The 12,252-nt window shown below is 38.2% G+C and overlaps 1 protein-coding gene across 5 annotated transcripts in view; it reads right to left on the minus strand.

The window, feature by feature from the left end:
• Positions 1-2,522: 2,522 nt before the first annotated feature.
• The window catches only part of TPST1 (tyrosylprotein sulfotransferase 1), a 31,289-nt gene continuing 21,559 nt past the window's right edge, over positions 2,523-12,252 (minus strand). For 3 of the 5 annotated variants that reach the window (XR_015696873.1, XR_015696875.1, XR_015696874.1), the window contains exons 3-7: positions 9,280-9,478; positions 7,719-7,769; positions 6,992-7,060; positions 4,984-5,021; positions 2,523-3,475 (exon numbers count right to left, since the gene is read on the minus strand). Coding sequence is in view for 1 of the 5 variants with exons in the window: in XM_087717298.1 (XP_087573424.1) it covers positions 5,004-5,021; positions 7,719-7,769; positions 9,280-9,478 (268 nt within the window). In the remaining 4 variants the exon portion in view is untranslated. The remainder of the gene's footprint in view (positions 3,476-4,983; positions 5,022-6,991; positions 7,061-7,718; positions 7,770-9,279; positions 9,479-12,252) is intronic. The other 2 variants (XR_015696876.1, XM_087717298.1) reach the window with 2 other exon arrangements.

Here is a 12,252-nt window from a genome sequence, read left to right on the forward strand (position 1 = left end):
ACATGGCTTGAGTCCTGAACAGAAAAGGTGATCACATGCTTCAATGTTGATGGAGAAGAAAAGGAAGGGCTGAGGAAGGGGCTTGCTAGGCTTTTATACCCTGTTCAGTCCCACCTCTCTGTTTCCTGTTCCTGTGTAAGAAATGTGTTCTGACTGGTTGTTGGACTCCCATGGTGCCATGCAGGGGGCTACTCTCTAGGCTGTGATGAGTTCTCAGTTGCCTTGTGGTCAGTTGAGTGATATCCCTTCCCCCTACAGCTGCAGTGAGGAGAAGTCTTTATTATGTAAAGTGGGCTAGCCTGGCCATCTTAATGGCCCATTAGCTGGGGATGGGCAGAAAGCTATAGGCAACTATTCTGTCTTTTAAAACGTGTTTCTTTTCACATCCAGAGAAATATTCTGCCTTTTCAATATTTCCTAGGATATTTCATTTTTCTGGGAGAGGGCTGGATGATAACTTCCCACAGTTCTAGGTTGGGTCTTTCCTTCATTAGTTTCCAAACATTGTTTCTTGTCTTTCCTTCTGGAGCTTTGGAAAATAAATTGATCCCCTATTCTTTGTGGCAGACCTTCAAATATTGGAACACTCCTAGTCCTTCTTTTCACTAGACTAGACAAAACCAATTCCTGCATTATTTTATTCAGAAGTACAAAAGTGGATAGTTAAAATATATCACCAGTAATTAAATTTAAATGTGGTTGGGATAAACACATGTTCATCAAAAAAGGAGGGGGGCTTACACTATGTATCACTTGGTCTTTTTCTGCATTTTCTGTTTCTATGAACATACAGATATGAACAAGACCTGAATTTTCAAATGGAATGAAAGAATAAAAAATATTTGATGGCAATTAATTTAGCTTCTATTTCAGGGATATTGTTGGAAATACTGTATTGTTAAAAAGAAAATATCTAGAATCAAAAATTTCCTGAAACGGAACCATGGATTTCACAAAGGCTACTTTCATTACAATTCACCTCCCTGGAATAAATTGCAGTTGCTCTTGCGGATTGGCAACAGATTAAAAGACAGAAAGAAGTGGAATTAAGTGGATTTTTTTTTCAAATGGGAGAGAGACACATAGTAAGATTTCCTCTGCGAATAGTGATAGTACAGTGTTTTTGAGCAGTGCATTACTCAAAGTTATCACTTAAATTGTTCAGGGGATACTGTTAGAAAGAAATATTGCAAAAGAATCTTTTCAAACTGGGTAAATAGGCTTCAAAATGACAAATGCAGTTCAATATAAAGAATACAGGTAGTCCTTGACCTACAACTGTTTGTTTAGGAACCATTCAAAATTACAATGGTATTGAAAAAAATTACTTATTACTGTTTTTCATGCTTATGACCATTATGGCAATCTCCTGGTCACATGATCAAAATTCAGATGCTTGGCAACTGTCTCATGCTTATGGTGGTGACAGTGTCCCAGGATCATGTAGTCATCTTTTGTGACCTTCTGACAAGCTAAGTCAATGGGGAAGCCAGATTCACTTAACCTTGTTACTAACTTAACTGAAGTGATTCACTTAACAACCGTGACAAGAAAGGTCGTGAAATGGGGCAAAACTCATTTAACAGCCATCTCACTTAGCAACAGAAATTTTGTGCTGAATTGTGGTCATAGGTCAAAGGACTACTTGTATCTATTGGCACAAAGAATCCATTTCTACATTAATGGGAAAGGATGGTAACTGATCAGAAATAGATATGACAGCCAAAGAAAGCTGTCAGTAGCATTTTGGATTGCTAGTTCAATGAAAATATCAACCCAGATTGTAGCTCTGTAAAAAAGAAAATAAAAACTAAGCAATTTCCATGCTTGTTATCATCACTAGGAGAGAACCTGAAAATAGAAATGTGTGCTAGGACTGAGATAGCATTGGTCACTCTTGTGGATAGATGACCTTTTTTGAAACCTGGATAGAAGTCCTGCACCTTTTCTGGTCCTTCTAAATCTTTCAGACTTATTTAATGCTAATAACAACAGTAGGTGTCTCAACTGCCTGTAAGGCCTGGGGATTAGCAACACTGCTAGTGCTGAAGGTTATGTATTGAAATTAAATTAACATGGATCAAGCTGTCAGTAGGGAAAAAAAGGCCAGCCTTTCACCTTACACCTGAAAACAGAGTCAGAGCCAGATACTTTTCAGACTATAATGAATTCAGAAAGGTCACCTTAAAAGAGTGTTGAAACACAGGTAAACAATTTGTTCTCACAGGAAAGCCTCTTTATTTTATGTGCCAGACAGATTTATGAGCACACGATTTTTGAAAAAAATAAAAAAGATACTTTGTTCTCGAGTTTTATTTTGGAAAGCTTTATTCTGAAGCTTGTATAAATTTAATTATTAGTACTCTTGTTGCTGTTACTATTGTAATGTCAAATAACCATATTTTAAATATTATTTTTATGAGTTGATTTGGTAGGATAACATTTTTTAAAATGTATGTTTTTATATAACCTCAAATTGCTTTTTCTCCCCTTTAATTCAGAAATCAGACTCAAAAAATTGCCACATTTAAAGCTTTTATTTTGAAAAATAAAATACAAAAGGCTGTTGGATTGTAAACCTTCAAGTTCTTTCTCGCATCTCAGAAACCATTTTTAAATAATTAAAACATAATTTCATAAATCAGCTAAATTGGTAAAAGGGTGTGGTGACAACAGGAACAAGCACCATTTCCCACAAATTAAAAAATGATTGCTCAAGGAAGGAAAAACAATACAGAGAGAAGAAGCGGTCTGCTGTATGGTGTCCTAATGATGGATGTGAACTACGTGTGGAGAAAACAGTTCAAAGGAGACAGAAAGGTGTATTTAAGAATTAACATAGACATTCTGTGCAGTGGTTCATTTCCTGTATTTTGTGTAGGAAAGCAAGGGCTAAACAGGCCATTCCTCATTTTTTCATCCTTATGAAGCCATGACTGCCAATCATCCCTTTGGAAGATATGCACACAGAGGAACCAGCATGCATCAAAATAGACACACCCTGCAATTCACGCATGAGGACTAATGTGTTAAGTTAGCAGTCTTATGGAAAGCATCTTAAAAGTTAATATATCTCATATCCTAAATCAATACTGAAGATATACCATTCAGTTTCTTCTGAGGTTTTTAAAACAATTGTGAAAATGGGAATCACTGCAATTTATAATGCTTGAGAGTCAATCTTGCAATGTATCTTCTGTATATTAGTGTCACAGAGATTAATAGGCACACCACAACTGCACGACTCTCACAACTCCAAAATGTTTTATACAGGAGATATTCCCACCTGGAGTCCTCCCACTTTAATGCCTTGCTCCCAGAACCATTCCCTACAAACATCTCCAGCATTTCAGTACAGCTGCTCTCAGAAGGAAGATAGACGTTTACATGTCATTATGAAATGGGGACATATTCTGAGGAAACAGATTTTTGTAGATTTTGCCATCGTGCTTTCTTTAAAACGACTCCAACATTCCTAGTCAAATAGAAAACAAAATATTTCAGTACATTTCTTCAGGATAGGGCAATGTCCATTGTACATGTACACTAATTTATTTAGTCTCCCAATCTTAGTACAATACATAGTCATATGGAACTTACATATTCTGAATCAGGCCCAAGACTGTGTCCAAGGTAAAGAATCTAAACAAAAGTTCCATGTGTGCCAAGAATGTGTAAATTAATCGTTAATCTTATCTGTTTCACTGTCCTCAGGGCAGATTTGCACTAACAATTGATGTCTCAATTTTTATTTAATAGTATTGCTCTGATTTGGAACAGATTATTATTATTATTATTTTGCTAATTTCTGGAATTTTGAGGTCGCTGTGACTGTTGGATTTTTATTTCTTCTCAGAGCATTAATCTCCATCTGGCCACTAGAGTAAGGCTGTTCTCAGAGGCCATTTTATCTTTATAGCTACTTCCAGGACTGGTCCTGTAATTTGTCGAATTTACATGGCTAGTCTAGAGGATGATGCAAAGCGGAATCAGCCATAGAAAATACCTCCATGTACTGAGTGGACAGGATATTTTTACCTCTCCAAAGAAGAACCAAGACTGTCAACCAACTCACATATTTTCCAAAGTTAGCAATATTTTGTTTCTGGGAAAATAGAAACGCTATTGTGCTGTTGCAGTTTTAAACTACCCTTTCCCCCCAAAGGGCCTGATGGCTGCCTACAAATCAGATCGATCTACCATTACTAACAATACAAAGTGGTATTTTAAGCAAATTATTTATCTTCCTTGCTAGTAGTAGTGATCCTCCAATTGGTGGCAAATAAGAACCCAAATAAGAGAGGTTCCACTTCAAAGGGTGTCAAAACCTTTAACCAACTCACAATTTAGAAAGAGTGATTCTCACAAATTTGGAGTAGGCAGATTTATTGCAATGAGCACAGGATCAGGTTGCAGAATCTTGAAAACTGGTTTTGTACACTTTGTACATTTTGGCTCTCAATAGCATGAATGTCTATTATGCTTGATTTTTTTTCTAACTGACTCATTTAAAGAGAAGGATTCTAACTACTTATTCAATACCAGAATTAATAGTGGTATAATAATGATAATAATATCAATAATGTATAACTGCTCTTATTCTGCAATATTTTGGAAATTTCCATTTTTACTGCCAGAACCAGAAAATTCCACCGAAAAGGGATTCCATCCAAGAAACGCCACCATATTTGGCTTTCAAATATATCAACATTCAAGGTTCTCTTCTTCACCAACAAAGTTATGCTAGAATTCACATGGGCACCCATTTCAAGAGGCCTTGTGACAAACCGTTTCTAAATAGATTGTGCTCGAAGAACGAGAATAAGGTTGTGCTCAAAGTAAGTTACTCTAGTCATGATGGGTGGCATATAAATGTAATAATTTGATTTAATAAATAAATATTATATACACTGTGAAACTGTTGCTAAAAGCAAGTAAAGAGGATGAGGAAACGAACAGTGCATTTTATTAACTATTACATACGTTAAGTCACAGCCACTCTTCTAGTTCACCGCATCAGTCTATTGGGAGGAAAAAGGAGGGGGATAAAGTGTTATTTTTCAAATGTATATTGAAACTATACTTGAATTCAAAATATTTTTATCAACTTCTAATACTGGAACACCATTACATCACCTTGTGGAATTAATGGTAGTGCAATAAACTCAGGATAAAGTAGACTTCTTTCTACAATGCAAAAAGACTTTCTCCCCACATCAGAGTAATGTATACTAGTACAGATCATTTTTAAAAAGGGGTAAAACAAATTCATGGAACATAAACCTATGTCTCCTTGTTCAGACACCTAGGCAGAAATTACATTTCCATTTCCATTACCATATGTTTAAAGGCAGAATATCTTAGAATTTCAGGTCACTGGGACCAAAGAAACCTGCTTCATGTTAAAGCAGAGCAAGGGCCTATCTAACTTAGCTTTGGCTAGAATCAGACTTCAATCATAGAAGAACATTTATGGAACCCACCCCCGCAACCCTGCCCACACAAGGCAAGGGTAACTCTTTGGCCTTTTGGCCACTCATCCAAACTTAGTTGTTATGGACAGATTTTAGCACTTTAGAATTGCTACTGCCAGGAATATAGTAGTTATATTTTTATTATAATTATGTATGCAATTCTGTTATGGTACCTTATTGCATATCATTGTTACTGCAATGGCAGCAGAGGTAATCTGCTTGGAGTTAAACTTAGCTAAAACAGTTTAAAATCTTTGAAATGAAATTCATTACCAGACAAAAAACAAGTTTGCCAAAATGCCAACTTGGGTTGAGATAATTCTAGCAATGAAGACCTGGCTGATGGCAATAAAATACAAAGGCGTTGTAGTGTATCATATAGTAATATCAATATATGATATTACACTGCCTTGTGGTACAATGCGGTTTATAGCTGAATGTTTAATTTGTGGGGGATTAAAAACTAAACATGAGGATTAGAGGGGTAATCCATGGAATTTGGCATTCTATTTTCAACAGTGGTCAGCCATATTTCTAGGAATATCACAAACCTGAAGAAAATGAGACTTTCCTGATAGCTCTCATCTTTTTGACTTAAAAGGCTCTTTTGCTAATGTTTTCTGATTCCTTCAGTTAATAGAACATGTAGGGCTTGTGGCCAAAAGTTGTAAGGTGAAAATGTCTTTGGAGTGCTATCAAGCAATAGCAATAGCAATAGCACTTAGACTTATATACTGCTTCATAGTTCTCTTATAGCCCTCTCTAAGTGGTTTACAGAGTCAGCATATTGCCCCCAACAATCTGGGTCCTCATTTTATCCACCTCGGAAGGATAGAAGGCTGAGTTAACTTTGAGCCAGTGAAAATTGAACTGCTGAACTGCAGCTATCAGTCGGTTGAAGTAGCCTGCAGTACTGCACTCTAACAACTGCGCCACCTCAGTTCTTCTATCAATACTTCTTCTAAATATTCTACCCCTTCACATTCTTTTAGTTTATTCCACAATCAGCATTCTACAGAGGCTGAGCATAATCAGTTTTTACTGGATTGTTCAGCACCTGAATTTTTATTTTATTCTTGCTCCATGTGGATTTTTTTCCAATCACTGTTTCCCTAAAATAATTAGTATCCTTACAACTTTTCCAATCAAATGCAACGAATAATGGAAATAATCTCTTTAACCGGTTAGCAACTTAAAATGCAAGATTTGTAGAACATTTTGGGGGTATGAGATACAAAAATTCAGAATTAAGGATCGTTGGAGAGAAAGACCACCACACAAACCTGAGCAGGAATAAATAATTTATGGCTGCAAATTAGTCAAGCACTGGCCAGCCAAGCCAAAGCATAAATTGATCAAAAAACAAACGTGCAGAGCTAAGCCAAATAGCTCGTTTGCACATGAGACAGAACAGATCTTGCAGGCCCACAAACAACAGCAGCTTATCAGTGGGAATTCTGGTGCCTGCAGCCAAGAAAGCGGCTGTGCTCTAAAAAAAGAAGACAAATAGCACATACTACTCTACTTTATCAACTCCTTCTTCACTTTAGCTGGATATGGGATTTCCTTTCTACTGTCTTCCTTAGCTGCAATGAGAAGAAAGTCAATGTTCACTGGGGATAAAATTGTTCTCTCATTTATTGTTTCAGAGGCTATTCCTCCCACCCATGAAACTAGTGTGTAATTGCACAAAATGTGGGTGAAGTTGCCAATGAAAGCTAATTTAATATTTTTCCCCCTTTGGCCACACTAAAAGGCTTCAACTTCCCTTTAGCCATGCCAGCTGGAGATTATTGATAATTGCAGTCCAACATTTTTGGACTATGACATATATCTTAATACACTAAAATGGTCCAAAGAAATCTGGTGGGTACCAGCTTGGGGGAAGCTATAATAAATGGTAACTGAGGAATGTACAAAATAAGAGCTTGCAAAATGTTTTTATACATTTTTAAAAACAAACTTGGGTGTGAAAACAACTCAACTCTGCAGGTTGAACCAGCTAGAGATCATTTGACCAGGTGAATTTAACTTACAATTTTGATTGCATTCAACTGCATGGCCCTTGAATCAGAAGGTCATTGATGTTACTAATATCAGGGCTGTTACACGCTGGCCATGCCCCCGCCTGGTTTAGCGAAGGGGGAAAAAGTCCCGATATGTCATGTGATGTCACCATGACGACGTAAGTTTGACACCCCTGTCCTAGATACTTCATGAGATGAGGGCCCCAAGAATCCTTACCTGTGGCACTTCTTTTAGGAAGTCCGGAAGCTGAAATTCACCTTTATAAACCTGGGAGGAAAGAAAACAAAGTTTGAAACAGAAACCATGTTCCAAATATTAATACTTTTCCTGGGCTGATTACACTCAATACCTGGTTGTGGTCCTAAATATCTGATAGAAATCAGATTATTGTATTACACTAAGTATTAAGCTGATAGAGAGGGGCTGCAGGAAAACAGAAGGGAACAGCTTACATATATGACCCAATCCACATCACACTCTTTCTCTTGGTCTTTTGAAGTTCAGGAGAGGCTTTTATAAGGAAGAAAGTCCTATAAAGAGTACTTGATAAGGAAAGATAAAGTATCATCAAAACTGGATTGTTACAGCACTAACAATCTTTGATTCCCCAGATAAGAAGCTTTTTTTTGGGGGGGGGAGTCAATAGATGTAGAGATTCAAAAAAGGGCAAGGAGGAAAGCTCAGTCAACCAATCTCTGTAGAGTGGTAGTAACAGATCATAGCCTCTGAGTGATCTCAAAAACTAAGATGGATAGTCCAAAAGACTTCCTAAAAATCTAAAGCAGACCACTGCCTTGTTACCAAAATAATACTTGAGAAGGATAAATTTATAAAGTCACTAAGAGCTGAGTTCAACTCATCAAGTTAACTCATTTTTCTTAACTACAAGAGAGTTGTTGTTACAAAACCATGTAGAGTACTTTTACTTGCACATTTCATTCATTCTCTTTCCAGGTCATTGCCCAATTGTTAGATAAGCATTAGATGCTATTTTTGTATCCAATTAAATGCATTTTTACAACGTATTTACTATTGTATATTACTGTTACCTCTGTACTGTTTGAAATGTTGCATTTATCATGGTTCTTTTAGCTGCAAGACTACAGAGCAGGGGTGTCAAACTCATGATGTGTTGTGACATATGACAACTTCCTCCCCTTTACTAAACCAGGAGTGGGGGTGGCCAGTGCATGACACATCAGGCCCATAGGCCACAAGTTTGACACCCCTGCTATAGAGGAACAGAGAGAGAGAGAGAGGAGATATCCAACCTCTAAATGAATTGGATCTTAAATCCCAGAACAGTTAGGCAGCAAAGCCAAAGAGAGTTAATATCCCAATGCACATGCACATCATATAGGGGGAAACTGTGCTATGCCAGACCCATTTGAGTGGGAGGATGCTAAATGCAATCCTTCTTTGAAAGACACAGCAGTGACTTGCACATTGACTTCAATCCCCCAGTCCCATTTGTATCTTTGGTGGTTTCCAGTTTTTTTACTACTGGTTTGCACACGCTCGCGTGTGACATTTCTGCGCATGCACAGAAGCATCTGGGCAGGTGGGCAGAGCCTCTCGCCGCCACCGCTACCAGTTCGCCCGACCCAGGCTGAACCGGGAGCAACCCACCTCTGATTTATATACTTCCAAAAACAGTTGTCCCTTTTTTTATTTGCCCAACACATTCTACAAAAGCACCTGAACTTTGCAATAGCACCAACCTCATTTTTTAATTAAAATAAGATACACACATACACAAATATAACTTGCAATTTACCCTTCTTGTGTTTTCAAGGACTTTCTGATCCGGTTTCCCATAATTTGGTGGGTTGCCATAGGGGTCGTAGCCAAGCTTCCCCAACATCGGTGCGATCACTGGCATATCATGTAGGACGTCTGAGGGGATGTTTCCAACCCATTTTGACAAGGCTTCCACATTAACTGGCTTAATAACTTGGTCCGTAGATCTTTCAACTCTGCTCCAAAATATATGCATGCATTTATTAACTGATACAGTTGCGTGAAAGGTATCCTCACAAAACACTGGGATGCAAGCCCTACCTGCTTTTTATTAATCTTGCCCATTGCAGAGATAGCATATGTTCGTGCACGAGTTGGATAAAACTGAAGAAGCATGTTTGGAATCTGTACTATCCCCACTGCTATTTCATATTTTATCATTTTTGTTTCTAGTCATTGCCAAATCCCCAGTAAAGCATAGCCCTATAAATTGTCTGCAGTTTGAGGGGCTTTTGGATAAGGTCAGAATGGGTGGGAGGGAGGAGAGGAAATCCTATGATGACCTGAAGCCATTGCAGTCATGGGCTGGACATAAGAAGGAAGCAATGTCATTGGGTCATAACAACAGAAGAAAGACGTTGCCAGAACATGTTCCTTACATGTTGCTTGTAATATGTGCACCATGTTAAGTGCAAGTCAAGAAAGGCCCCTTGATATGAAAAAGGGCCTTCCAGATCAGAGCATATCACATATGCATATTGAGGGGAAAGTTAAGCAATCACTGCAGTGGTTAAGTGAATCATGTGGTTGTTGAGTGAATCTGGCCTCCTTCATTGACTTTGCCTGTCGGAAGCCAAGTGGGAAGGTTACAAATGGTGACCACATGACCCCAGGGCACTGCCACTGTCACAAATTCGTGCCTGCTGCCAAGTGTCCAAATTTTGATCAGGTGACCATGGGGATGCTGCAACAGTTGTGAAGTGTGAAAACCAGTCATAAATCACTTTTCTCAATAGTTGTTAAGTTGAGGACTACCTGTATCGGGTAAAAGAGCATGAAGATTGCCTCCTTGAGCAAACCTCTTACGTTAAGAACAAGAAGTCCATCGGGAGAGCAAAAATAAAATTTCAGGAAATGCAGAAACTGGTAGTAAAGGAATAATAGCTCAGAAACTAGGCAGTCACTAAAACACGGGTGTCAAACTCAAGGCCTTGGGGCCAGATCAGGCCCATGGGGTGCTTAGATCTGGCCCCTGGTCCGCTCCTGGAAACAGCAAAGTGCCAGTCTGCATTGCCTCTGCCAGTGAAAATGGAGCTTGGAAGGGCTGCACGCAGCCCTCCCGAGCTCAGTTTTCACTGGCAGAGAGTCGCAGGAGACTGTCGCAGCCCAAAACGGAGCACGGGAGCCCATTTTTGCTGGCAGAGCCCTTGGGTGAAACAAGTGACATTGAGGTAGCCACATCCACCCTGCCCACGCTCACTCACCCCCACCCCCCAAGGTCAAACAACTCTCAATGAAATCGGGTTTGACACCTCGGGTTTAAAAGCAATATTTTTATATGAAGAAATCTGTTTTTTCCTGATTTCCTTAGCTGTTTTTCTTTAAAAAATTCTAAAAATGTAAAGCCATGAAAAATTTAAGACAATATATAATCCTATTTAAATGTTGTATTGTGCTTGTTTGCTCTTCTCAGTCTTATTTATGTGATCAAATTAAACCGAAAAAATTAAGTTCCAGGCTTTCTTAGAGTTCAGTAGTTCATATTTTCATTTGTAACAAAAGATTTTTTTTAAATTAAGACTTAATAAATGTACATTATTGTGTAATTAGAATTAGAACTTTGCATTTAATAAATATGCAAGAATGATAGTTTCTAATGAGTAAAGCAAGATATAGATAAGACAGTTTACGTTCCTAAAGCAGATATGTGAAGGATAAAATGAATACAATTATTGCATATATTTCCATTTTTCTTCCAGAAAAAAATGAGAAAAATGGTATTTTTTACAGCAACAAATCCAGAAATTTTATATCCCTATTGTATCGCCTCTAAGTGATCTCATTTCTCTTTAGCAGGAGCGTAACCTGAGGCTTTAGCATGTCGCTTCAGAGTCAGGAACATGGTTCTTACATCATCCCAAAATCATCATTAATTGTAATTTGGAAGCAACAGGAGGACAAATTTATTGTGATTAAAGAGCAATCCTGTTAATTGGATTGGCCAACATGAGTTTAACTACAATTTAAATTAAATTATTTTGCTTTGTTAGATTTATATCAAGCCTCCCCCACCCACCCACCCCCCCCAGAAACTGAAGGCAACGTACTAGGGCTGTCCATTTGGTCCCCTGACCAGCAACTCTGTGAGATGGGTTGAGATGAAAGAAAGCAACCAGGGTTACTTAATGAGTTTCCATGGCAGAGGATGGATATGAAGAGGGTCCTATATTTTAACTGTAAACCTTGGTCCATATTAACTTGGGTTAACAGTAATCAAATGCAGCTTGCTGCACAATGCATGCTAGGTCTTTAATTGACCTGGTAACAGAAGTTACGTAAACATACCCTGGCTTGTCATTGAGAAAGGACAGAGAGTCATTACTAACAGCCTGATTGAATCTGCATTAATTTACCAAGAATTCAGGATTACCTAATGAAACTAATTGTCACATGTTTTGGACAGATGGAAGAAAATTCTTCATCTCAGTATTTCATTACACACTGGAACTTCCCACCAAAAGTTTTTAATGGACCACCAACCTCGACAATTTTAATGGACACTTGGGCATGTTCACAATAAAAGAAAGGGAAATATGTAACTATGGCCAATAGCCATGAGGGACTAATTAAACCTCCATGTTTAGAGTTAGTTTTATTTCTGAATACAGCTCCCACGGCAGAGGTGGTATTCAGCCAGTTCTAACAGGTTCTGGAGAACAGGTAGTGGACATTTTGAGAATGGGGAGGGAATGCAGTATCCTTCCCCTGCCACGCCCACAAAACCACACCA

The sequence above is a fragment of the Thamnophis sirtalis genome, unplaced genomic scaffold, assembly GCF_051295495.1.
Source record: "Thamnophis sirtalis isolate CommonGarterSnake01/CBP01778 unplaced genomic scaffold, rThaSir2_p1.2 scaffold_6, whole genome shotgun sequence".
Lineage (NCBI taxonomy): Eukaryota > Metazoa > Chordata > Lepidosauria > Squamata > Natricidae > Thamnophis > Thamnophis sirtalis.